Below are 22,902 nucleotides of genomic sequence, written 5' to 3'. Positions count from 1 at the left end.
TTGTTCCAACTTGGCCTGGCAGCCCTCCCCTGGTGAAGTAAGCCTCACTACAGCTTTTCCTTGGATTTTATATTTTCTTTGCCTCTAACACTCAGAACTGAAATGAAGGCCACCTCTTAAACCAGTAGGGTTTTAGAAACAACAACCTCTATTTTTGCTTAGGAAGGTCCTGAGTTGATAGTTTGAGTTTGAGGCTTTCCAGAAGCAGCACCACACTGCAGAAGCTGTCACGAGAAAAGGCCAGCACAGAGCCAGGTAGGGAAAATGATTTATTCAACATGCAGCAGCACAAACGCATTGAAGATGTATGTACAGATAGGACTGCTGGGGATGAAGCAGAAACCTCACCCTACAGACAAGAAACATTCATGGTTTAATTTCCAAAGCAGCAGGACCATGGTGCGTGTCTATGTCTGGGTGGCTGCTGCTGTTCACAGAAAGCACCTGTGCTTTCCTGCCTTCTTCCCAAGTCACAGTGAGATCCATGTGCAGGGAAACGGTGACCCTGCTCCTCAGGACACACCACCCAGGCACTGCTCCCATGCCTATTGTGTCTAAAGTGCTGGCAAGAACAGATCTGAGGCAGACAGAATTCCCTCCCTGTCCCTTATCTCCCAGTCCATTGATTTAAAACAGCCTTCTTTAGGGTCCAAACAACTCATCCCTCTCCCCTGCCTTCTTCATCAGGGAGCTGACAAAGCTGAGGTCTCCACAGGCTTCAGACTAGGACAACCTTGGATTCTACCTTCAGGGGCTCCTGCAGCTGCCTGGTGCCTCTGATGAGGGCCTCAGGCTTGTGAATCCTGTTTTTCATCTCCAGGAAGTTTTACTGTGCAGGACAGTAAAGAAAATTCAGCTATGAATAACTGCAAGCTGTGTTTGCTGCAATGGTTTTACAGCCACCATTCATTCCAGCATCATGTTCTCCTGTGGAATTTTCCTACATGAGGAGGAGCCTCTGTGTACTGCTTTTCTCTGTGCTGCTCCCACTCCACGTTTGCAAAGAGCTGTTGCTTGACAGCCCTGCTGGAAATGCAGAGCTGAGTGTCCAAGGACTGAGCAAGCACCTCTCTGTGCTTGTGTCAATGGATGTTAAAAACCCCCATCAATTTATGAGACTCTCTCAGAGTTCACTGAGGCACTGCTAGAGACTGGAAACTGAGAAGGAAGGGGCTGCTGGAACCAAGTTTTGGTGATTTAAACCTTATTTCTAGGAGGTTGTAGCTAAGGGATCAGCACTGATGTCCAGAAAAACTGCTTTCCCCTTTGTGGGGACAATTACACTTTGCCACTTAATACAAGGAACAAAGAAAATGGGGCATTAACCCAGTGCATCCCGGAGGAGCCTCTTCCTTTCTCTGCCGGCTTGTTCTGTTTTAAGCTCTACAGCTCTATTATTTACATCTTGTAGGTCATTGTACTCAGCTTAATAAAACACAGTATTTGACTATACCAGTAACACTGCCTGCATGAGGGGACATGAGAGGCATCTCTCCTTATCCCTGGATTCAGGCACTGGCCCTGACTAGTGATTGTAAAGACAGTTCTGTGCTCCAGGTGCTATCTTCCTACAATACTGACCAATAGCCTTCAGCCCTCTTTCCTCCTCACTATGCATTTCCTCTTTTCCCCACACTATGGAATGCAATGAAGGCAAAAAAAATAACCAGTATAACCATTTGCAGACAAAACTCAGCCCCAGCTGCCCCAAATGGATGTCCCTGGGTGGAAGCCAGCAGTATAAAATAAATATAACAAGTAAAGATACAGCAGTATGGCACACATGGAGTGAGGGGCTGCTTACATGGGCCCTTGGGAATGAAGCAGGAGAGGGGGAAGGGAACTAAGTGCTATTTCAGTGTAAAAAAGGAAGCATTCCCTCATGGAGCAGCATTATTGCTCAGCATGCTCACGGGCCCATGTGGCACAAGGAGGTCACAGTCCCAGGGAGGGCTCTGTCAGGGCTCTGTGCTGAGCTCATGGCATCATCACCCCACAGCCTGTCAGGATCTCTGGACAGCAGTGCAGGAAAAGCCAATTAAATTCCCTTCTCCTGACAGGTCTTCCCTCAAAATACAATAACTTCAAGTTTAATAGAGTGGAAGATAGAACCAGATTCACCCAGAGGTCAAGGTAAAAGCAGCCAGCATTGCCTGTCACTGGCTGTCTCTCAGTTCATGCTTGGCGTAAGTGTTCCAGGACCCCTTCAAATGTGGGGCACAACATCCTGGACTAAAGCTACAAGCAGAGTGGTCAGGACATGTAAACGAAGCTGAACATCACCAGTGGATAGCATGTGTGTCCCTCCCCACGGCACATCAGTTCCAGTCCTGTGGGATCCTGCCCTGGTCCTGTCAGAGTCTCTGGCAGCGTCCTAAGGTCATAGATTCCCCCATTGCTCTACCGGGGGAAACTGATCCACTTCGCCCACTTCTGTGCTGGGCTGATCTCCCAGGGTGAAGGTCAGTCTGTACCTCAGCCTCACCTTCTCCTGCAGGAAAGACAAAACCCAAAAGCAATGTGAGAATAGTCCCAGCTCAATAGCTCTGAACAAAACACTTCACTGTTACAGCTCTACAGGAGAGCACAAGACTCCTGTTGTACAGAGCAGGAGGGCTCAGGTTAAGTTCATTGAGTTCAGCTATTTACAAACCCAAGTTATTCACCTTACACTTTTTATACCAAAAAACTTTTAGTGCTTAGCATGGAGCAGAATGAGAAAAGCATAAATGACCTGTGAGCATAGACTGCACAGATGTGGCCAGCTGCACATGAATGTAGGCTCTCCAGAGAGCCTAAAGAAAAGTTTGGCTGGAAAAGTTCCAAAAATTAAATTCTTCATCATGTGGAAGAAGATAAAACAGTTCCTGCTCTGAAAAATGCCTTGCAATACAGTAAGCATGAGATGGAAGCAGCCCTTCAACGAGGGCACCTTCATCTACCAACAAAGTTTTAAAAACATCCATTAAGCCCCTCTGGCATTCATCCTTTTACCTCAGAGCTTTCAGATGATACTTAAAAAACACTTTTGTTGTAATTTTCAAATATAAACATCTAAATTTATCAAACAATTAGAAAGTCCTTCAGCTTTGGGCTTTCAGAGCTGGCTGATTGAATGAGTGTGATTACAGCAAGGAAAAACAGCTTCTCAGATGCTCCCAGCATCATCAGCAGAAAGGAAAGTATCAACCCCGTTGTGTCCCTGGTCACTGGTACTTCCTCAGAGAATGATGGAACAGACATGATCTGACACTTATCTGATGGTTCATCAAAAGTACTGCTACAGCACCAGTTAATTTAGCATTGATCTAATTATCAGCAAAGCCAGGCACGTTCAGTGCACAGCTGATGCAGCTTTGCTACCCTTTAAAGCTGAGCCTGACATGATCCTTGCCCTTTTGCTGGAAGAAGTGCACTGCCCCTTCTCATACCTCTCCCTGCCAAAGACTCTTGGGAAGAGCCTCCTCTAGCCCTAAACTGAAACATCAACGTTCCATAGTAACCACTTCTGGAGGGCACATTTGAATCACAGATAATTAAGGTTGGAAAAGACCTCCAAGATCCTAAGTCCAAACTTTTAGGAATAAACAGCTGTAGCTGCTCAAATGTTTGGTCCCAACCCTCCACAGAGTTTGGCTGATATCCAACGTGTCTGAAGAGGGCAGGATAAATCCCACTGTCCCTCTCACCTTCGCAGGATTTGCCAGAAGCATGACTTGGGTGATGGCAGCCGGAGGCTGGATGGGATTGAACGGAGACAGTTCAGTGCCAGAGGGTGGCTGTAGCTTCACTTTCATGGACTGCAAGTGAAATAGAGAACAGAACCTCAGGGATGACCTCCTGCCTTGGGGACAATGAAGGATGCATGCACAGGCTGGGGGTACAACAGCTCACATCCTAATGGAAGAGAATCAACCCACAAGTGAGGATGAAGGAACAAGAGCCAGCCCAACTTGCAAAATACAATAAGAACAGGCAGATCTTGACTTATCCTGTTCAGAGTTTTCTGCCTCTGACAAGAACCTTCGTGTTCTGGACGGGGGCAGAGCGCAGCCTATGGAAAGGTCAGACCAGGCTGTCCCAAGTCCCTGAGTCCAGGGCCAGGCCTCCCTGGATGCAGTCTCTGTCCCACAGGTCCCTACCTTGGGCACAGCTGCCTGCAGCACGATGTTCCTCACAGGCAGAGGTGCTGTGTTCAGCATAGAGACCACCACGACCAGCACGTCCGAGCGTCCTGGCGGGCACTCCCTGGCAAAGTGCAGCAGGATCCGGAACCCATTCTTGTCGTAGGCTGTCACGGGCAGGGCACTGCCTGCCACAGGGAGAGAAGGGAGAGCATCCAGGTTCAGGCTGCAGCAGATGGTCAGAGGCAGCATCAGGCGACTGGGATGTTCAACTGGAGCTGCTCATCCCCTCTCTCTATTTCATGCACTCTGCCAAGAAGCTTTGCCTTTAAAAAAATATCCAGAGCAAAGTGAAAAACCTGAAATACTTACTGGGTTTAATGGATTCCAGGGGAACATGGACATTGGCCAAAGAAATTTCAGGTGCTTTCATGGGACTGCCTTGCTGCTGGAATGATGCTGGCTGGAAGAGAGGACTTCCTGACCCAGCAGTGCAGCTGCTTGGGAAGGGAGCTGGAGGAGCTCCAGAGGCAGTGGCTGGCAGCCCTGCAGGTGCTGCTAATGGGGCAGGGGTGACAGTGGTTGCCAAAGTAACCCCAGGGAACACTGAAGGTGCTGTCATGCCTTGGGTGGCACTCCTAAAAGAGAGACAGAAACGCTGTGGTGAACGGAGCTGAAAGTGAAGCAGGAATTTCACCAACAGCCAGAGATAACACCACATCACCAAGATGAAGCAGCAGCCTGGAGTCAGGCCGGAGTCTGGCTCTGTGCAGACTCACATGAGGAGAACACTACAAGGATAGGGGTAGTGGTGAGGTTGGGGTCACTTCTCTAATTTCTCTACGTCAGGAAGGAAATGAAGCCTCTGTACCTCAACAGCTGGTTCCCCTCCACACCACACCTTTGGATCAGACAACAGTACAGCTGTGTGCTCTGCCTGCCATTCCTTCCCAGAGGTGGGACACTTGTATTAGTCTGCAAACTGAAACCTCCGAGACGAAAAATCCCAACCCTCCATTTCTTACCAAACCAGAGATTTGAATGTCACCCTCAGAACCTGGCACTGCAGTGAGCTTGGCTTTCTAACTGCAGAGCCAAAGAAAAGTCAGGACTTTCGGTTACCCTTTGGCTTCTTCAAGGAGTTGTCCCAATGCATCCATCTTATGTGACATGTTGCTCCCCACAGATGAGCTGAAGTACCCAGGAGCAGCTGGAATAGTCTTAGGAGGCCCTGCAGGGGCAGCTGCTGCAGCAGGAAATACAAATGGTGCTGAGTTTGTTGCTGGGATGCTGGGAGCAGTCTGGGAGGCTGGGAAAACAGAAGGCAGCGTGGCTGATGTCCCACAGGTGGTCTGTGATGTGTTATGGAGAAGAGGGTTCCCTGCGGGGTTGCAAGCAACAGTCACCATCTTCGGATTAAAGAAATCCAGGTCCAACTGCTCATTCTGAAAGAGAGGACAGGCAGATGCTCTAACTCACTGCTGGCCCTGATGTAGAGATGGCACTGTTCTGTTACAGAGGTTTACCACAGAAACAGGTGCTGGGTGACAAGCAGCGAAGTCTGTGGCCTAAATCAGGGCTACATCTGATCTGTAATTTAAGCAAAGCATGGACTAACATCATGGGGACAGAGGGGACACTGAGAAAGCCAGGTTCAGGGATACCTACTCTGTTTAAACACAGCTATCCCAGATTTTAGGGCTAAGCCAGACTGCCCCTTTGCCTGTGTGTATGATCACATGCTTCTCCAAGGTGACAGTGTGTCCTGAGATCTCCCACAAGGACAATCTCTCCCTCCCGTTCCCTGAGATTCCTCCTTTGTACCTCAAACATGCTCCACCGGTTGTTTTCTGAGGTCTCCTTCCCTGCTGCAGGGGCTGGGTCATTCAGGCCTGGAGGGAAAAACAACAGGAAGAGAAAATTAATTTATTGTCATTCCTTGGCTGCTGTTTCAGTACCATCAAAACTTGATTTGGCTCTGCCAGAGCCCAAGAACCCGATGAAACACTGAGATGGACTTTAAGTATGATGAGGAAGCAACTGACAGTACCAGCAGCCAACAGTCATGCCCTGCACACAGCTCTTCTAATGCATCCTGATTAGCACTGCCTTCTGCTGTTCACATCTGGACTCCACAGACAGGCATCCTGCAGGCTCCTATTCACAGCCCCTCTGAGGCACCTTCTCTTTAGCACAACCGCACAATCAGGGCTTCATCTGTCCCAAACTACAGCCTGTACGCAGAGCATGTCCCAGCAGCCCCAGAGATCAGACTGCAATTGCATTGAACAGTTACTTTCTTGCAGACAACTCTGGGAAAAGATTTTAATACTGACTCACTGACCAGGACTAACATTCAGAATGATGCAAGGGAGTGTTCCTGGGAATGCAGGAACATGGAGAACGCAGAAATAGCCTTTATTAGGATGGACTGAGCAGCCCTTTTGCAGGCCCCTCAGTATCTTACCCAAGCACAGGAGCTCCTCATCCAGCAAGGACAGGGAGTTGCTTGTGCTGCCCTGCTGAGCGGGTGCTGCTTCCACCTGTCCAGAGGAGCTGCTGCGCACAGCGAACGTCTGGGGGGGAGGAGGGAGGATGGGGATTTCAGCTGGGCCAGGGGCTGTGCTGGGGGCTGGTGCCAGGCTGCTGGGTGGCATCGGAGGTGGTGGGGTGCTGGTGACGTCCAGTCCAGCAAGGTCAATGAGGGTGTTGAGATTACTGGTGGAGTTACTCCCTGCAGCACACAGGAGAAGAACACTACTAGGAAAGAAGGCAAAAAGCTCAGAGCAAACCCATTGTGCGGAAGAAATTAGCAGAGAGATGGTTTAGATCCTCATGAGCTTGGCTTACGGCTCTTTGTAACAGAGGAAGGGTATTTGCTGCCCAGACTATGTAAATCTACACAGATACTTAAAGAACTTCCACATAAAAATCTGCTGCAACCACTGCTCCTTCCCCAGTGCTTCACAATTCATGATCTCTTCAAAATCTTTTCGAGCTCAGATGAGGCTTTGTGAGATCCTACAGGATTATAATAAACAGAGGAGAGCTGAAGGAAATCCATGCCATCTCTATCTTCACATTTAGCACAGTCTTGTCCAGGTAAGATGCTGCCAGGCAGCAGCAAAAATGTTTGAATGATAATTCTGTCAAATGCAAGTTCTGTCACACTTGTGTCCAGAGCTTTCAATGGTGAAGCTAAAGTGTGAAATGGGCAGCTGGCCTGAATTTACAAATTGTATGACTTACAAAACCAGGAAAAGGACCCTTGTTCTAGCTCCTACTCTTCAGTTCTTTTGTTTTTGATAAAATTATCTTCTTCTTACACATTAAGAAACAGGACAAATGTGGGGAGGAAAATGTATGAGAACTTCTGACACAAAACTGCTCACATGCAGGCCTGCTACTGATGCCAACAAAGGTTTCAATAATATGGACTGAGCAATGGAGAATGCAAAGCTCCAGCACTGCTGCTCCTGTCCAGAATTGTTTATCCATTGTTTATCCACAGGAGCCTTCTTGTTCCCTTCTGATTTGCAAACTGTTGACTGGCTACAAGAACCATCAAAAGCTACTTTAACAAAACAGGAAACACTGCTCAAAAGACTTAGAATTACAGGATTCAAAAATTAAACAATTGGCTTCCCAGGAACTCACCTTCCACTACAGACATCCCAGGGAGATCCACTTCACCATTGATTGTTTGCCCCTCTATTATTTTTTTATAGGAATTTATCACACGCGATAAATTGTCGCTGGCCTGCAGAATATCCCCTACAAGAGAGACAAAAATTACTTCCAAGGTTTTAGTCACTTTGTTCCCACTAATGCTGAGAGTGCTCAGTTGTCAGCTAAATAATCAGCAAGAAAAACCATGTATATTGGGCTATGAGCTCCATCACTCTGCTTGTGCCACATTTCTATAAGCAATACCCTGACCTTTAGCTCCACACACATTGCAGTAACAAGAAACAAATGAGCCCAAAGCTGTTCCCCACAGCAACTCCCTTCCCCTCCCAAAGCAGCAACTGTCCCCCATTACTGCTCCCATCCTCCTAACCACCAACTTTACTGTCCAGTCCTTGCCTGAACTGAAATGATAAGCACCAAGACAGAAGGACTGTCCTTTATCAAAGCAACAGGAACCCACAGCGAGGAGAGGACTTTGCAGCTGAACCCTTACAAAGGCAAGGAACACAAAAGCAATTTAAAAAGGACAAGTGTAGCTTGGTTTACCCAAACTGCTGTCATTATCCTCTGTCTCACTGGCCAGCTTGAACAGAGTCCGTCTTTTGGTTTCACACCTTTCGTAGAGCTCCTGGAAGACAGATTAGGACAAAGGGTTTCACCAGCCAGGAGCCACTGCCAGCAGCATCAATTAACACAGAACGAGCCCCAGAACAGACCAGTCTCACTGTGCTGATTGTGCCAATGCGGCTGCACAGCCAGGATCATCCTCTGTGCCCAGCTCACAAAGCTGAGCAGTGTTACATGAACCTGGGGTAACACAACCTGAATTCCCAGCACATCTCAGTCCTCCCTCACATCAGCACTTATGGCCAAGTTCCAATCTAAAAGAGATGTACCCTCCCTGTATAGTAGTCTCTAAAAGCCTGAGGAAGAGCAGAATCATGCCTCAGCAATTAGGTTGCAATTGTGCTGCAACCACTACTGAGTCTGCAACCACACAGCAGAAAAGTGGCAATAACAAAATGGTCCACAGAAACAAACAAGTTTCTTAAGCATCTTACCACTGTTTGAAGACCTTGTTGTTAAAAATACTTTTTTTTAATAAGATAATGTGCAAATCTTAAAGGCTCTTGGCCAACCAAATCATCCCTGGTGATTGTTTCGATTTTCACTTTGCTGATGTTCTCCAAACCCTGTAACACAGGCTAAAACTCTTCCTCTGAAGGGGAGGGACTATTTCCTGCCCCATTTGGCTTCTAGTTTATTCATTCACAGTGCTGCCTTGGACAGTTATGACCTGCAATCTGTGTGTCCTTATAGGACCCAGAATGAGAATGACAAACTGAAGCTTCTTGGTTCTGCCATGCTGCACCTTTGGAGAAAAACTGCACCTCACTTCCAAGCATACACGAAACAGAGCTATTCCCCACCCAGGCACTATAAAAATGGTTATTTTCTTGCCTGCTGTTTGCATCAACTGCTCCCGTTTCTCATCACTGCTCTCCGTTTTACTGCAGTGTTTGTAATTCTCTGCAAAACTCTGTAAGAAAGGACTGACTACAGGATTGCTGGGAAGAAGGAGCAGCTCAGACCCACCTTCATGAGCTCCCTGTCAGCCTCTGATGAGTCCTCTTTGCTGTAATGAACCAGCATCTCATTCAGCAGCTTCACATTGTTGTTCACCTCCTCCAGTGTGTGCATGCGCTTTGTCACCTTCTGGATCCGAGCCTCATCCTTCAGGGTGGAAAGCACAGACAGAAAGGGTGAGTTTCCTTCTAAAAGCTCCCTAACACAGCCACAGATATAATCTGCAAATGTGTCAAGTAATGGCTATTTAAGGTTAAGTAGAAAAAAGCAAACAAAACCCTTCTTCGTTCATGTGAAACTTTGTTTATTTTATTGTTTTTTCACCACCATTCGGAAATTACAGGCAACTTATTTCCAAAATGTCTCATTAAACAGAATTCAGTGTATAATTACACCACCAAAAAAGTTCCCAGAAGTTCCTTTCTGACCTTTTCAGAAGATTTTTTTTTTGTTCACTTGATGTCATTTAACAAAAGAGATGTGTTTGAAGCAAAACATTTACTAGGAACAACAAGCATACTCTGGTGGAAAATGTCCACCCATCTCTGATTGGAGATTGCAGCTGAAGATGTAGGAGAGCCTGCCCTGGGGACAAAAGGAGCTTGAATGAAATGTCTTGGTAACCTATATGACCACCACAGACCAGAAGGTATCCTTTTATTTGCCAGAATCTCAGTGAGTGATTTTCTGGACTCCAGAGTTTGGAATGACTGCCATGGGTGGATGCAACACAGCTCTACAAACAGGAAGGTGTTTCCATGAACTTGTTTGTGAGGAGACCCAGTCCAGTGACTCAGTCCTCAGCATCCAGCGGTGGTACCATGATGCTCCCACCAAACCTTGATATGAAATCCCACTTTGAATGATGGGAATGTGGTTAATTACAACAAGCGACATTTCATTCCTGCCCCATCCCACCAGAAACATTTCTGTGACACAAACATCTCCTAGGTACAAGCTAGAGACCAAATCCACCATTTGAAGTCAGATTGCTTAAAACCTGGAAAGCAGACTGATGACCTCAACCAATCCTAGAGGAACTTCTTACCTCTTTTACCATGGATTTTATAAGTTTGTTGGCCTCTTGTAAATCATCTGGGTTTTTGCTTTTCAGCAGCTTGGCTAGAAGCTGGAAGACAAGAAGATGACAGTCAAGAAACAAATAAAGACCCTTGAACAAAGGGAAGGGAATCTGTATGAAAATTCAGGGAAAAAGGGCTCAGTATTACAAAGCTTACACAGCTTCCAGGGACTTCAGTGGAAGTCATTGAGAGTTTATTATTTATGTGAGTTGCTGCATTCCTGCTTTTACACAGGACATATTCTGTGAAAACTCAAGAGACTTCTGGCACTAGATAGTTATTTCTCCCATACATCATTTCTCCTCCTGTGTGTTAAAGATTCTCTGCTTTCCAGTACTTCAGCAAGATAGCACTTTAACAGGAGTAACCCCATAATGGTAACACAGACAAGGTCTTAACTGGAACTTTGGGTTAAGCAGGTGGACAAAGCAGTGAACCCTGCAAAAGTACAGACCATACTGCCCCCAAAATAAAAGCTATTATAGTCTGCTTCCTTATTGTAAATGTGCCCTGAGTAATCCCTTTTCATTAGTGATTTTGACACAAGTCTTCACTGTACCTTGGATTTCTCCTCATCATCAAACACTGGGTTCTTGGGACGAGGCGGTGGGGAAGGAATCAGTGTTCTGTCTGCAGGAATCACGGGATCACACATGACAATCCCTGAAAGCAGAAAGGGAACCCCTGTGGGTCAGCACACACTCGCACCAGGCAGGGCACACAGGTACTTCCAGGCTGCTGTCAAAGCCAACACATATCTGTCCCTGACACTGCTGTGCTGTTCCAGTGAAAAATACATCCAAATCCCTGAGCTGACTTTTACCTGGATGTTCTCCCAACCCCACATGAGCTAAAACTCTCCCTCTGAAAAGGAGGAACCATTTTCAGCCCCATTCAGCCTTTGGTTTATCCATCCACAGTGCTGCAAGGGACAGTTATGACCTGCAATCTATGTGTCCTAATAGGACAGGATGGTTTCCAGGGCTTTCATGGAATCTATTTTTCTTGTGAAACTACTGAGTTTTTTTTCATTGTGCCTATACAAAAAATGTGTGTCAGCTGAACTACAGAACAGCTGCAAAGCCATTTAGTTAAAAAAAACACAAAAAGCTACTTGGAAGCTCTTATTTCACTTTAAATTAGACTTGATCAAATCATCTAATAACTACTTCAAAAAAAAAAAAAAAACTTAGAAAAGGCCCTTCAAACCAAAACAAAAGTATTTGCAAGATATTTCACTAATTTAGTTAACAGAGCCAACCCAACCCCGCCCAAGGCATTTACAAATAATGAAAAGCTTCTCAGAGAATTTCTCCCTTGTTCTACCTCCCCTCAGTGCTTGCCTTGAACACATTTAATTAGAAGCTGTATATTTTGTGACACTCTTGCTCAAAGCCCAGACAGGAAAGAATGCATGAGTGAGCAGCTGATGCCCTACCTTGTCTCTTCAGCATGTAGTAGGCATCCTTGATTTTGGATTCCTCTGGCAATGCCACAGTCCAGCTATACAGCAATTCAATGACTTTGGACTTCACCTTCTCTGAGACTCGGTCTCCCAGGTACTAAGTGTGGGAAAAAAGATCCAAATTCTTCATGTTCTTAATTTCTTTTTTAAAATAAAGCTCTGTGGAAGCCAAGTGAAATACATTCAAAGGTGTATGATCCAAGTACCAAGATGATCTAAGGGACATCTCATTAGGAGGAAAAATTGCTCCTTTCATAGATTTGAAATTACAATGAAGAAAAGCTTTGTGATTATCTTCAGCAAAAGAAAAAGCAGCTATTCTGCTGGCTCCAGGATTTTGCTATTTTAAAAATTACAGCAATACAGAGAACCACCCCCTCCCCTGTCTTATGGGAAAGAATCTGGGAATGCATTGCTGCATCAATCACGCCATAGGGAAGATTTTCAGCACATTAAACTTATCATGAATGTTGAGAGACTTAGCCTGACACTCTTTACACAGCAAGTCAGCAGAATAAGGACTAGAATTCCATGGTGTGTTGTCACATGTGTGATTTAACCTCTGCATCACACTTCTCTTCCACCATCACTGGAATTTTGTTTTTTAAAAGAACACAACCCAAGCTGTAGAAGCCCTTGAGTTACCTGAAGGATTAGAGCAGCCCAGAGATTGCATAGTGATGGCAAATTAATACAACTTCCTGAGAAATTTAGTAAGGCAAAAAAAAACTCCCAACAACAAGAGCTTAGCTAACAAATGCTCTTGAATATAGAATAGTAAGCACAATGAGCCAAACAGAACACTGCAAATATTTTGGATGCTGCCTGTAGCTTACAGAGGTCAAACAAAAGGCAGCTATGGGCTGTAAGGCTCAGGGACTAACCTTTGGAGACACAACTTTTATTAACTCATTTAAAAAGCGAAACTTCCCAACTTCATTATGAAATCTTCTCCCACAATTCTTCATACAAGCTTCCAGCACCTGCATTCAAGGAACAGAAATAGGGGCTGAAAGCAACACCAGAACCCTACAATAACAGTGTGTGTTCTGCTTAGAGGGGAGGTGAAGGGCCCCTATCAGTGAGACAAGTATTCCTGCTCCATGCAGACATCAATCTCCCTTCTTTAGGGATGACACATCAAGGCAGCCTGGTGTCCCACCCTCAGCTAGGTGTATCTGGGTCTGTGTTATACTTGGCCTCAATAACAAGCACAAATCTTGCCTGAAGACAACAAAGGAAAGCAGCTCAAACTAACCCAGAGTTGTTTCTGGACACTATGGATGGAACTGTGCTCCCTCCCACTCCCTTGTGGGGATCAGGGCACTGAGCCCCCAGCTGACCCCATGGACACACCCTGTGCCCCCTCTACTCCACCCAGGTGATGTGATAAATGCCTGGATTTAAGAGGAGGGGTAAGGACTACCTACTGTCAGGGCTTGGACTGCCTCCCATTCCTGTGGTGACTGGATTTTATGAGCCAAGAGTCTCACAGCTATCTGTGGCCTGGAACAGAGCAGATAAACACCATGGAGGATTTTAATACTTTCATAAATTCTGCTGTTTAAATAAAGTGTCTTGTAAGTAAAGATTTTAAAGATGTGAAGCCCCACCAGCACTATCAGTGATAACCCCATTTTACAAACTGGCAAATGCAATAATTTTTGCCAGATGAGAACCCTGGAGCTGCATAGCCTGAAATTAGAAGCAAATTCAGAATTCCCAGTTTCCTACTGCTCAGTCTGGATTGGCCATGCTGCCTTTCACAGGAGAGGCATCTTCACTCTGTTATAGCCAACTCTTCCTTGTGATATCAGTATATGCAGGAGAAAATGTACATGTGTGATAATGGAATTTCACACCTTAAACTGTTAATATTAATTTATTAAGACTACAGCAGTTTGGGACACCCACCCTTCAAGCTCCTTGTTGATCTGGTCACAGAATCCGATGATGTATTCCCAGTCTTCTTGCCTGTTGGATGGGTTGGTGGCTTTATCTTTGGTAAGGAAAAGAGAACATATCACCAATCAAGAGAAGAAACAGTATAAAAGGTGACACATTTCCTAGGGAAAAGCATCTGACATCCATTGCCAGCTCTAAAAAAGGAGAAAAAAGTTCACACATGGTATGTCTGTTCAGGAAAAAGGGTGTGTCCAAGTTGAGACATCCAAACATCCAGTAATAACTGCTGCTTTCCAAAGAAAACAGGTGCCAAATCTCAAGTATTTAGAGACAGGCTATTCCCATATCCTAAATGAGAGCCACAAGATAAAATATTTCAGCTCACAGTTTCCTCTGCCTGAAATGCTGTCTCCTTCTATTTGGTTGTAACATTAAACTCTTTAAAGGTTAAACCCTCACACTTTCTACATATGAAATTATTTTTGTATTCCCTGGGAATTTCACAGAAGCAAGAGCTGGAATATCAGATGTTTAATATCAGTCATTTAGTATTAGCACTTGCTCTTGTAGTGTCAGCTGACTTGATTGATGCCTTAGCATTTCTCCTGGGATTTATGAACTGAAATTTATTATTATACATTGAGTTATTCTTGCAAGTAATAAACACTGCAGCTTGCACCTGATCAGGAACTCAAGTTCTACATGCTGAAGCCAAAAGATCAATGCTTTACAGACAGGGCTATTTCAGGCTCCTGAAGGATCCTCCCTTAAGCAGCAGGACCTCACTGACTGTACTGATTGCAGAGCAGTGAGGCTAACAGCATCTCTTTGGTTATGAATGCATCTTCTCCATGTATTTTACTTAACCCTGATGCAGCAATGAATTTATGCATCAATGATCTGAGATCAGATTCCTGCTTTAACCTAATTTTCCAGCCACGATGACCAGACATGATGTTTTTTTCTTTCTTATAAGGGAAGAAACAATGCACTGTACCTGTCCCTATGTATGTAAGAGCTGGCATTTAAGAAACCTTCGAAAATTTTTTCATATACTGGAAAGAGGTTTAGGAAGTTAAATATTGCTTAGTCAGATAGAATGGAGCAGGGGATGAAGGGCAGGAAAAAACCCAGCACATATCCCTGTACCTTCATCTCAGAGGGAAGCATAACAAAACAAACACATGCCACATTACCAAGTGTCATTTTTTATCATCATGAAAACATATCCTTTTGCTTTTCCAGAGACAGCTAAAAACAGCTGTCATGCATCTACTCCAAACCCTCCCTTTCCAAGTGCACCTTGGCCCTCCTACTGTGCCCATCCTGCAATGCTTTCTCATGTTTTCCTCCTCACTGAATGATACATGTAAAGCAAGTAAATTTTCCATAGATTGCATGGTAAAATATTCGACAGGTGAATCTCTGTGCCCACTGCTGACCTTCACAGGACCCTAGATAAGCAGAAGACAGCAGCCAGGGAGGAATGACTGCAAGATAACATCCTGTAGAACTAGCTGAGCTACCAGGTTGGTCTTACACTCAAGAGATTCAAGGGAAGCTCAGTTTAAAAGACAACTTCTGCAAACAACTGTTCCAAGCATGTGGCACCTAAATCTTATTACCACATTTCCAACTGATGAACACCCTGGAAGCATCATGAAACCATGGACTTACAACAATCTAAAGCTTCTTAGTTCAAGTCAAACAGCACTGTGGTGGTTTGGTGCTCCAAAGCACCTCTTGTGCTTGGCAGGCCTGGAAGAAAAACACCCAGTTCCTGGCTGGAATTAAGGGAATTTACTTAATAAATGCAGAAGGAGCACACAGGATACACAACCAGTTGGATTCTGTTGGGTGCACATCCTGAAATTAGGAAAATGATGTGGTACAAACAGGAAAATGTAACCAAGATTTCCGTGTTCAAAGCGTTAATTTTAAAGCTGTTCCAAATATCTGGAAAAACTTTTTGCAATGACACTGGATTATTTCATGCTCTCAGACTTTAAGTTTTTTCTGCAAAAGCTCTCACAAGAAGACACTGAAGTCTCAAAAGGCGAAAGTGACTGCCAAAGAGAAGTGCTGTTCCACATGAAGAAACTTCCTATTTCCAACATCCATAAAACCTCCATATGAAACCTTGGTTCATAAAAGTTAATGAGCTTGATCACAAGTCCTGCCCTGGCTCTGGAGATTGATGTGTTTGCATGACACAACACAACAGGGTGTATGGATAGCTGTTCCCAGTCTCAGCACAGCCACATGAACTCAGCATCTCAGTGGAGTGGAATCACCTCACTTCACCTTTCCAGCCCTACTGGGAGCTGTGTTGCGTCTATCAAGTTGTGACTTAAAATCCCCTCCATTTTTATGTGGAATGCTTAAAATGTGGGCAAGGAGCTCATCTGTGATGCTTTATAAATATGCTTCAACCCTTACGTGAAAGGATTCGCTCCAGGATGAAGAGCTGGTGCTCTGGAATATCAAGTCCTCAGCTATTCTGTTGAAACTGCCAACCAAGGCCCTTTTGGTACCAGTTATTTGCTTCCAGAGACACCTGTCCACCTGGTCCCCTCCTGAAAATCCCATTTCACACATGAACCTAAACCAGCAATCTGGGGACTGAAGTCTTGGCACTACCCCAGTCCTGCCACCACTTCTGCCTCAGTTTTCAGCTTTTTTTGAATGTGCTCAGGATAAACAAAGCTGCTTCACATCCATCCTGAGTATCAGAGCCACTCAGCCCTCAGATGCTCTGCCAGACTGAAATGCTAATGAAGCAACATTCAGATTAATAATCAGATATGAAACAAAGGTATTTGTTTTCTCTAAAGAGAAATGATGCTGGAACAAAAAGAACCACAGACCATTAACTGGCTGATAACAAATGCTCCTGTTTTCCTGGGTTCTCTTCTCTACTGAAATGAGCAAAAGCCACCCCAACAGTTTCCCCACATCAGGCTCAGCCTATGATTCCCAGCCCAGGCATGTCCTGTCTAACAGCTGGATTCTGCTGTCCTGGGCAGAAAAGAATGCTTGTGCCAGACAAACCAAGAAAAAAAGAAATTAAGACAATCATAATATTTTATCCATTTACATCTGCTCCTCAGTGGAACACTGCCTTAGCCTGACATGAGTGGGATACAAGAAGCTTCCTTTTGGATGCAGCAGAAAAAGCAGCATTGGAGGCAAAGGCTCCAGTTGCGTTTGTGCATCTGACGTTATCTCCTAACCTTCTTCTGTTTCAGCTCAGAGCAGAAGCAGAGCCTGCCAGCCAGGAGGGGACAGGAAGGATCACCTTCTCTCATCCCAGCTGTCTGGAATGAGGCAGGACATGCAGATGCCAGATCATCCCAGGCTGAGGCGCAGATCTTGCTGCAGCAGCAGGACACGAGGATGATGTTACTTCATGGGTCTGTGACTCCACCTGATGCCAGAGGCAGGGCAGCAGGAAGCTGCACACACACAACAGGAAAAAAAGACCAACATTTTCAGTAAGAAATTCTCCATCTTCTGTGGCTGGTAAGTTGGCTGTGCTGCTGAGCCATTCCCTTAGGAAGGATACAGCATGGCACACCCTCAAGGCTGGCATTAGCCACAGCTTTGTCATGATTACAGAAGAAAACGCCTTGGGAGGACAGGTGAGAGCCACCAGCCACCAGCTCTGCCTGCCCAGCCTCACAACTCTGATGGTAATTCCCAGACATGGAAGGCTCAGTGCTCCCTGCGATGGGAGGGTGATACAGCCACACTAGCAGCAATCACTGTAGCAGTGACCTGGCATAAAAGCATCCTCCTGAATCAGAGAGCAGCACTCAAGCCTTGAAAAATGTGTGCCCCTCTGCAATCAGGCTAACTGCAATGCTTCTCACAGTGAGTAAGGCCTTTGCAACTCTTCCCTTTAGCCCCTTGGCCAAGGACAAATCACCTCTCCCTTAACTTCCTCAGTTAAAAAATATCCCCACAAAACAAGCAGTCAGGAAGCATTCCAGGCTATACAATCCAAAATATCCTTCCTACTAGAGATATTTTCACACACAAACCGAACTGGGTGAGTCAGCTCTCCTCAGAGAAAGATTGCAAGGAAGGGATGTGGGTGTTCCTTCTTGTGTCTCACTGGCTGCAACAAAAGATACTGACAAATTGTGGGAGTTCAGAGGAGGAGCAAAAACAGTAAGGAGACAGAAGGGATTGAGCTAAAATGAGAAGAGCTGGAAACATCTTTCAACCAGTAACTCGTATAACAGACCATGACAGCATGTACATGTTTGAATTTTATATAAAAATATGGAGAAAGAAGGAGATATATCTAGTCTTGTTTATGAAAGCATAGCTCCAAGGGTAACAGGTTTTACACTCTGAGGTATTTGGGGTAATAATTATCTTCTGCAGTTTGCCCAGTGCCTGACTACTTGGAACTTCACTTGCTACCATAATCAAACAAATAACTATTAAAAAAAAATGAAAAAAAAAACAACTAGGCAACAAGCTATGATGTGAAGCATGGCTCCTGTGTGTGGAATATATGAAAAACAATTACAGTTATGACTGATTCATTCAGGAATCACATCTTTGTGTCCTGTACAGCCAGAGCCCAAATGACATGGGCAGCACGGACAGACACATAGGCAGAGGACACAGCAGGGGCTGGGCATCAACAAACAACGGGAGTTTGTCCCCTCTAACCTTTAAGGTACCTTATCCTGACAAAGGGTTTTGATATATTCTAGCCTGTACAGAATGGATGTCCACAATTACCCTGAAACTGCAGCCAGGCATAAAGCAGGATTCGCCTGCTTGAAAATCACAGTTGTATAACACACGAATATAATTCATCTGGGAAACCCCGTAATTCTAAATCTCACGGACAGCACTCAGGCTGTACATTCGGCCAGCCACAACCAAGGCAAGGGAAGGGACGGGAGGGACAGACACGAAGCATGACCCTTTACGGACAAGAAAAAGCAGCAGCGTGGCAGGTGCTGAGCGAGGCGAGGTGCAGGCCTGCCCGCTGCCCACATCTCCCACGGGGAGCTGCTACCGGCCCCCAGCCGCTGCCGCGCCCCACACCGAGCTGACCGCGGGGAGGGGCGGCCCCGGCTCTTCCCCGGCTCTTCTCCCGGGACGGCGCATCCCCGGGGTGCTGAGATCCCGTGCCCAGTGTGCTGAAACTCCCCACTGTCCGGGGACTGTGCCAACCCGTCCCCAAAGCGCTGTCACCCCCGGCCTCCCCGGGACGGCCCCGGGGCTCCCGCCCGGCTGAGAGGGGTGGCGGGGTCGGGCGAGCGGAGGCTGCAGGGAGGCGCTGGAAAGGGAATGAGGGGCAGAGGGACAGCGGGGCCGGGGGTCGAAGGGGGCCGGGCGGTGCCCCCACGCCCGTGATACTCACTCAGCCACGACTCCAGGCTCTCCCCCTCAGCCTCCGCCATGTTGCCGGAGCGACCCGGGGCCCCGCCCCGCCCGCGCGAGCGCCGCGGGGGGCGTGTCCTGCCCTGGGCCCCGCCCCCAGACGGGTGGCCCGGCCCCGCCCCGCGCGGCGGCGCGCGCACGGAAGATGGCGGCGCCCAGCGCGGCGGGGTTGGGCCGGCGGCTGCGGGCCTGGCTGCCACGGTGAGTGGGGAGAGAGGTCGGGGGATTCCCGGGGGCTGCTCCCCACCGCGGAAACACGGGCAGCACGGAGGGAGGCCCGGGGACGGCTTGCCGGGAGCATACGAGGGGTGCGGGGAGGGTGTGTGCCACCATCAAAGCTGGAAGAGACCTCTAGGGTCATCCAGGCCTACCGTGCATGCAACACTGCTAGTCTAATCCCTAAACCAGGGCACCCAGCGCTAGGTCCGGACGCCTCTTAAACAGCTCCGGGGATGGTGACTCCCCTGCCTCCCTGCACAGCCGCTTCCAGTGCGTGGCCATAGGAACAGTGAAAAAAGGGATAGAATCCTGCATTGAGCTGCTCGCCCCACTGCCACGTTATGCCTCTCGCATCTAGCATATCCTTCTGAGGCGTGCTCACATCTGTCCACATCTGTCTGCATCCCTGTCAGGACACAGCACCTGCACTGGGTTACAGCCCCGCTTCTCTTGTTCCCTGCAGGATAATCCCGGTGAGATGGAGCCGCTACAACCCCAGCTATCTGGAACCAGAAGTGAAAAAGGAATTGTATCAGAAACCTTCAGAGGAGCTGACTGAGGAGGAAAGGGAACAAATGGAGCTTAAGGTTGTTCGACCCATCAAAGCTGCTCCTCCCGCTCTCTCCAGTTCCGTGTTCAGTGACCCCATGATCAGGTCAGAGGAAGCAACAGCTCCTCCTCTCTCCAAAAATGCCTGGGAACTGTGCTGCCCTCTTCTACCTTCACCTTCTGGCTGCACATTGCCTTTTGTTACAGCACAGTCCCCATATTCTGGGTTAATCTTTTCCCATCAACGAGTCCATTGTCCTGCAGTGATTTCTGATAATTACAGCAGATCTGGCAGCACCCAGAATACCCAACTTAAACCATGGGAACAACACAAAGGGATGGGGGTGGGAGGCTTAGTTCTGTGTGTGATAAAATCAGAATTCATATCAGATTCTATCTGACTTTGTGTTTACAGTAAATTCACCAATATGATGATGAAAAGTGGAAATAAAGTGTTGGCCAGAAGCCTCATGTCTCAGGTAAGAACTCATGTTTCTTCTCACTATTACGTTAAAACTAGCTAAAATGGAAGGCTGGGATGTCAAACACACTGAAATTGGGAATTACCAGAACTCAGTTAGTCCATCTCTGTGGTCCTGGTGTGTTTTGCTGTGCCACATGTTGCTCACAGCATGACTCTGATAAACCATGATTTGTTTGATAAAATGTACATTACCCCAGCCTCCTTAGCTCAAAGACCAGCAGCTTTTCTTTCCATCCTTCAGCATTCCTGTATCCTTTTGGACAAATGCAGAAAATACCCTTAAAAAGCATAATTTTCTCTAAAGATCACCTTTGCAGCTCTCTGGCATTCCTTACCCTCTGTATAACTTGCCCTTGAAGTCCTACATATGTGTCACCTACATGACACAGCTTTGAGCCTGCTCTAACCCACAGCAACTGGTATTAACTGGTGGTCCCATCTGATCTGTTCCATCCTTGAAATCTCTTGAAATGGGAACACATTTTGCCCAAAATTTCCCAATTAACTGCTGATTCCTTGTTACAGAAAAGCACACGGGCTCTGGAGTCCAGGCTTTGCAGGGGAGGATGCTCAGTGCACAGACCCCTATTCCTGGTTCCACTTTCTCCCTTCCCTTCCCTGGCTTCTGGCACAGGTTTGTGCTGCTCATCCCCCCCACCCAAAGTGCAATGACTGATAAAAGAAACTGAAGAGCTGGAAGAGGGTGAAGTAAAACTGAGTTAAAGAATTTCTAATGGGTCTTTTTCCTCTGGGGCTGGAGGAGCAGCTGCTCAGGTGAAAATGGGGTGCCGGTAAAAGGGATATAACCTCATGGAGTGGGAGAGTCCATCTGCTCTGTATGTCTTCTTTCTTGCCTTTCTTCCAAGACTCTGGAGACCATTAAAAGGAAGCAGCTGGAGAAGTACCACAAAGCTCCAGAAAATGAGAAGGAGACAATTGAATGCAACCCCTATGTCATTTTCCACCAGGCTCTCAAGAACTGCCAGCCCATCATTGGGCTCAGCAACATCACCAAAGGAGGCAAAACCTACCAGGTGAAAAGGGGGCCTGGGAGCACATCTGGTTGGGAGACAATTAGCTAGGGAGGCTACCCAAACCCTGGGGGCAGGTCAGTGTGGCAAAATGGGTCACATAGATCCAGTGGGAACCCTTGGGGCCTGAAGGAGGTGAGATGTGGAGGTATTTGGAGTGAGATGATCTTTAAGTTCTTTTCAACCCAAACCATGCTGTGATTCTGTGACTTCCCTGTATTCAGTGCAGAGATGGGATGACCATCTCCCTTCTCTGCTAACCCAAACCAGCCTGGACCCAGCTCCTGAACAGGCCAGAATTTCCTTTTTGGTAGCAGTGGCTACTTCCTACGGACAGAGCAGGAGAACTGGCAGGGCTCAGCTGTTGGCAGCGGGTCTGGCTGCAGAGAGCAGCACCGTGAACATCTGCAGGTGCCAGCTGGTGCTGTGATGCTGCTGGGGAGGAGCAGGTTGCTGATAACTGCCGTGGTTTAACCCTTTCCCAGGTGCCTGTCCCACTGACAGACAATCGGAAGCGCTTCCTGGCCATGAAGTGGTTGATCACGGAGTGCAGGGAGAACAAGCACCGCCGGACAATGATGCCAGAAAAGCTCTCCCAGGAGCTGCTCCTAGCCTTCAACAATGAGGGGCCTGTCATCAAGAAGAAGCATGTCCTGCACAAGATGGCAGAGGCCAACCGGGCATATGCCCACTTCCGCTGGTGGTAGGGACTCTGCATGGGACACACTGTCATGGCCTGGAGAGCAGAGCCCCAGGGCTGCCAGCCTGGGAGAGGGAAAGGTGGAATATGCAGGCAGCTTCTGATCTAACCCAGGGAAAGCTCACACGATCCCCACGAGGTTCTTTTTCTTTGTGCTTGTTTGGATGGGGGAAGGAGGAATCAGAGTTACCAGCCCCAGCAGGGCTGCTCCAGTTATTTCATAATCACTTCCTTGTGAAGACAAGCCTTAGATGTTTTTCTTGCAGCAATGCTAAACAACACCATCTTTCACAAATCTTTTTCCTGGGGATCTGAAAGTCTCCATTGCTCAAATCAGCAATGTTTGTGGCTGCAGGGTTGGATCCTCTTCCACAGGGATTGGTACAACAGGCAATAAAAGGCGATTTTTGGTTTTGGTCATCAGTAACGTGGTCTGCACAGATTTGATGGGAATGTTGACAAAATAAAACCAGTTTTATGGGAAAGGTTTCCTAATTCCAGACCTTTGTCTCTGTTGCTCCAGCTACCCTGGTTGTGTAAAGCTCTGAGATCCTAGACTGGAGCAGACACTGAGTTATCACAACCTTAGGGCTTCAGTTAGGAACAACCCTTCAGTATTGCTCAGAGCTCAGCAGCTGCACAGGGAGAAAGCAGGGC

At 46.9% G+C, this 22,902-nt stretch overlaps 2 protein-coding genes across 8 annotated transcripts; one reads left to right on the top strand and one right to left on the bottom strand.

Annotated features, from left to right (window-relative positions):
- Window positions 1-256: 256 nt before the first annotated feature.
- GGA3 (golgi associated, gamma adaptin ear containing, ARF binding protein 3) lies at window positions 257-19,364 on the bottom strand. Of its 7 annotated transcripts, none has more exons than XM_086856802.1 (18): window positions 19,243-19,337; window positions 17,087-17,308; window positions 13,863-13,947; window positions 13,379-13,454; window positions 12,833-12,931; window positions 11,922-12,045; window positions 11,043-11,146; window positions 10,450-10,530; window positions 9,411-9,548; window positions 8,361-8,442; window positions 7,782-7,898; window positions 6,592-6,858; window positions 5,949-6,016; window positions 5,247-5,569; window positions 4,497-4,762; window positions 4,143-4,312; window positions 3,690-3,800; window positions 257-2,491 (listed from the first exon to the last, which is right to left on the bottom strand). In XM_086856802.1, exons 5-18 carry the CDS (start codon window positions 12,914-12,916, stop codon window positions 2,381-2,383), a joined length of 2,046 nt encoding a protein of 681 aa, XP_086712928.1. In that variant the 5' UTR covers window positions 12,917-12,931; window positions 13,379-13,454; window positions 13,863-13,947; window positions 17,087-17,308; window positions 19,243-19,337; the 3' UTR covers window positions 257-2,380. The 7 variants fall into 7 exon arrangements, with proteins under 7 accessions (XP_086712928.1, XP_086712927.1, XP_086712930.1 ...); XM_086856801.1 differs by having other exon boundaries at window positions 17,152-17,308; window positions 19,243-19,323; XM_086856804.1 differs by having other exon boundaries at window positions 13,375-13,454; window positions 19,243-19,288.
- Window positions 19,354-22,730, top strand: MRPS7 (mitochondrial ribosomal protein S7). Its single transcript, XM_086856816.1, has 5 exons — window positions 19,354-19,463; window positions 19,945-20,136; window positions 20,446-20,509; window positions 21,381-21,548; window positions 22,031-22,730. The coding sequence occupies exons 1-5, from the start codon at window positions 19,408-19,410 to the stop codon at window positions 22,250-22,252; spliced, it is 702 nt and encodes a 233-aa protein (XP_086712942.1). The 5' UTR covers window positions 19,354-19,407; the 3' UTR covers window positions 22,253-22,730.
- The last annotated feature ends 172 nt before the right edge of the window (window positions 22,731-22,902 follow it).

The sequence above is a fragment of the Cyanistes caeruleus genome, chromosome 19, assembly GCF_971803275.1.
Source record: "Cyanistes caeruleus chromosome 19, bCyaCae1.hap1.1, whole genome shotgun sequence".
NCBI classification, from domain to species: Eukaryota; Metazoa; Chordata; class Aves; order Passeriformes; family Paridae; genus Cyanistes; species Cyanistes caeruleus.
The sequence above is the reverse complement of the archived record's forward strand: the minus strand, read 5'-3'. Positions and strand labels throughout refer to the sequence as shown.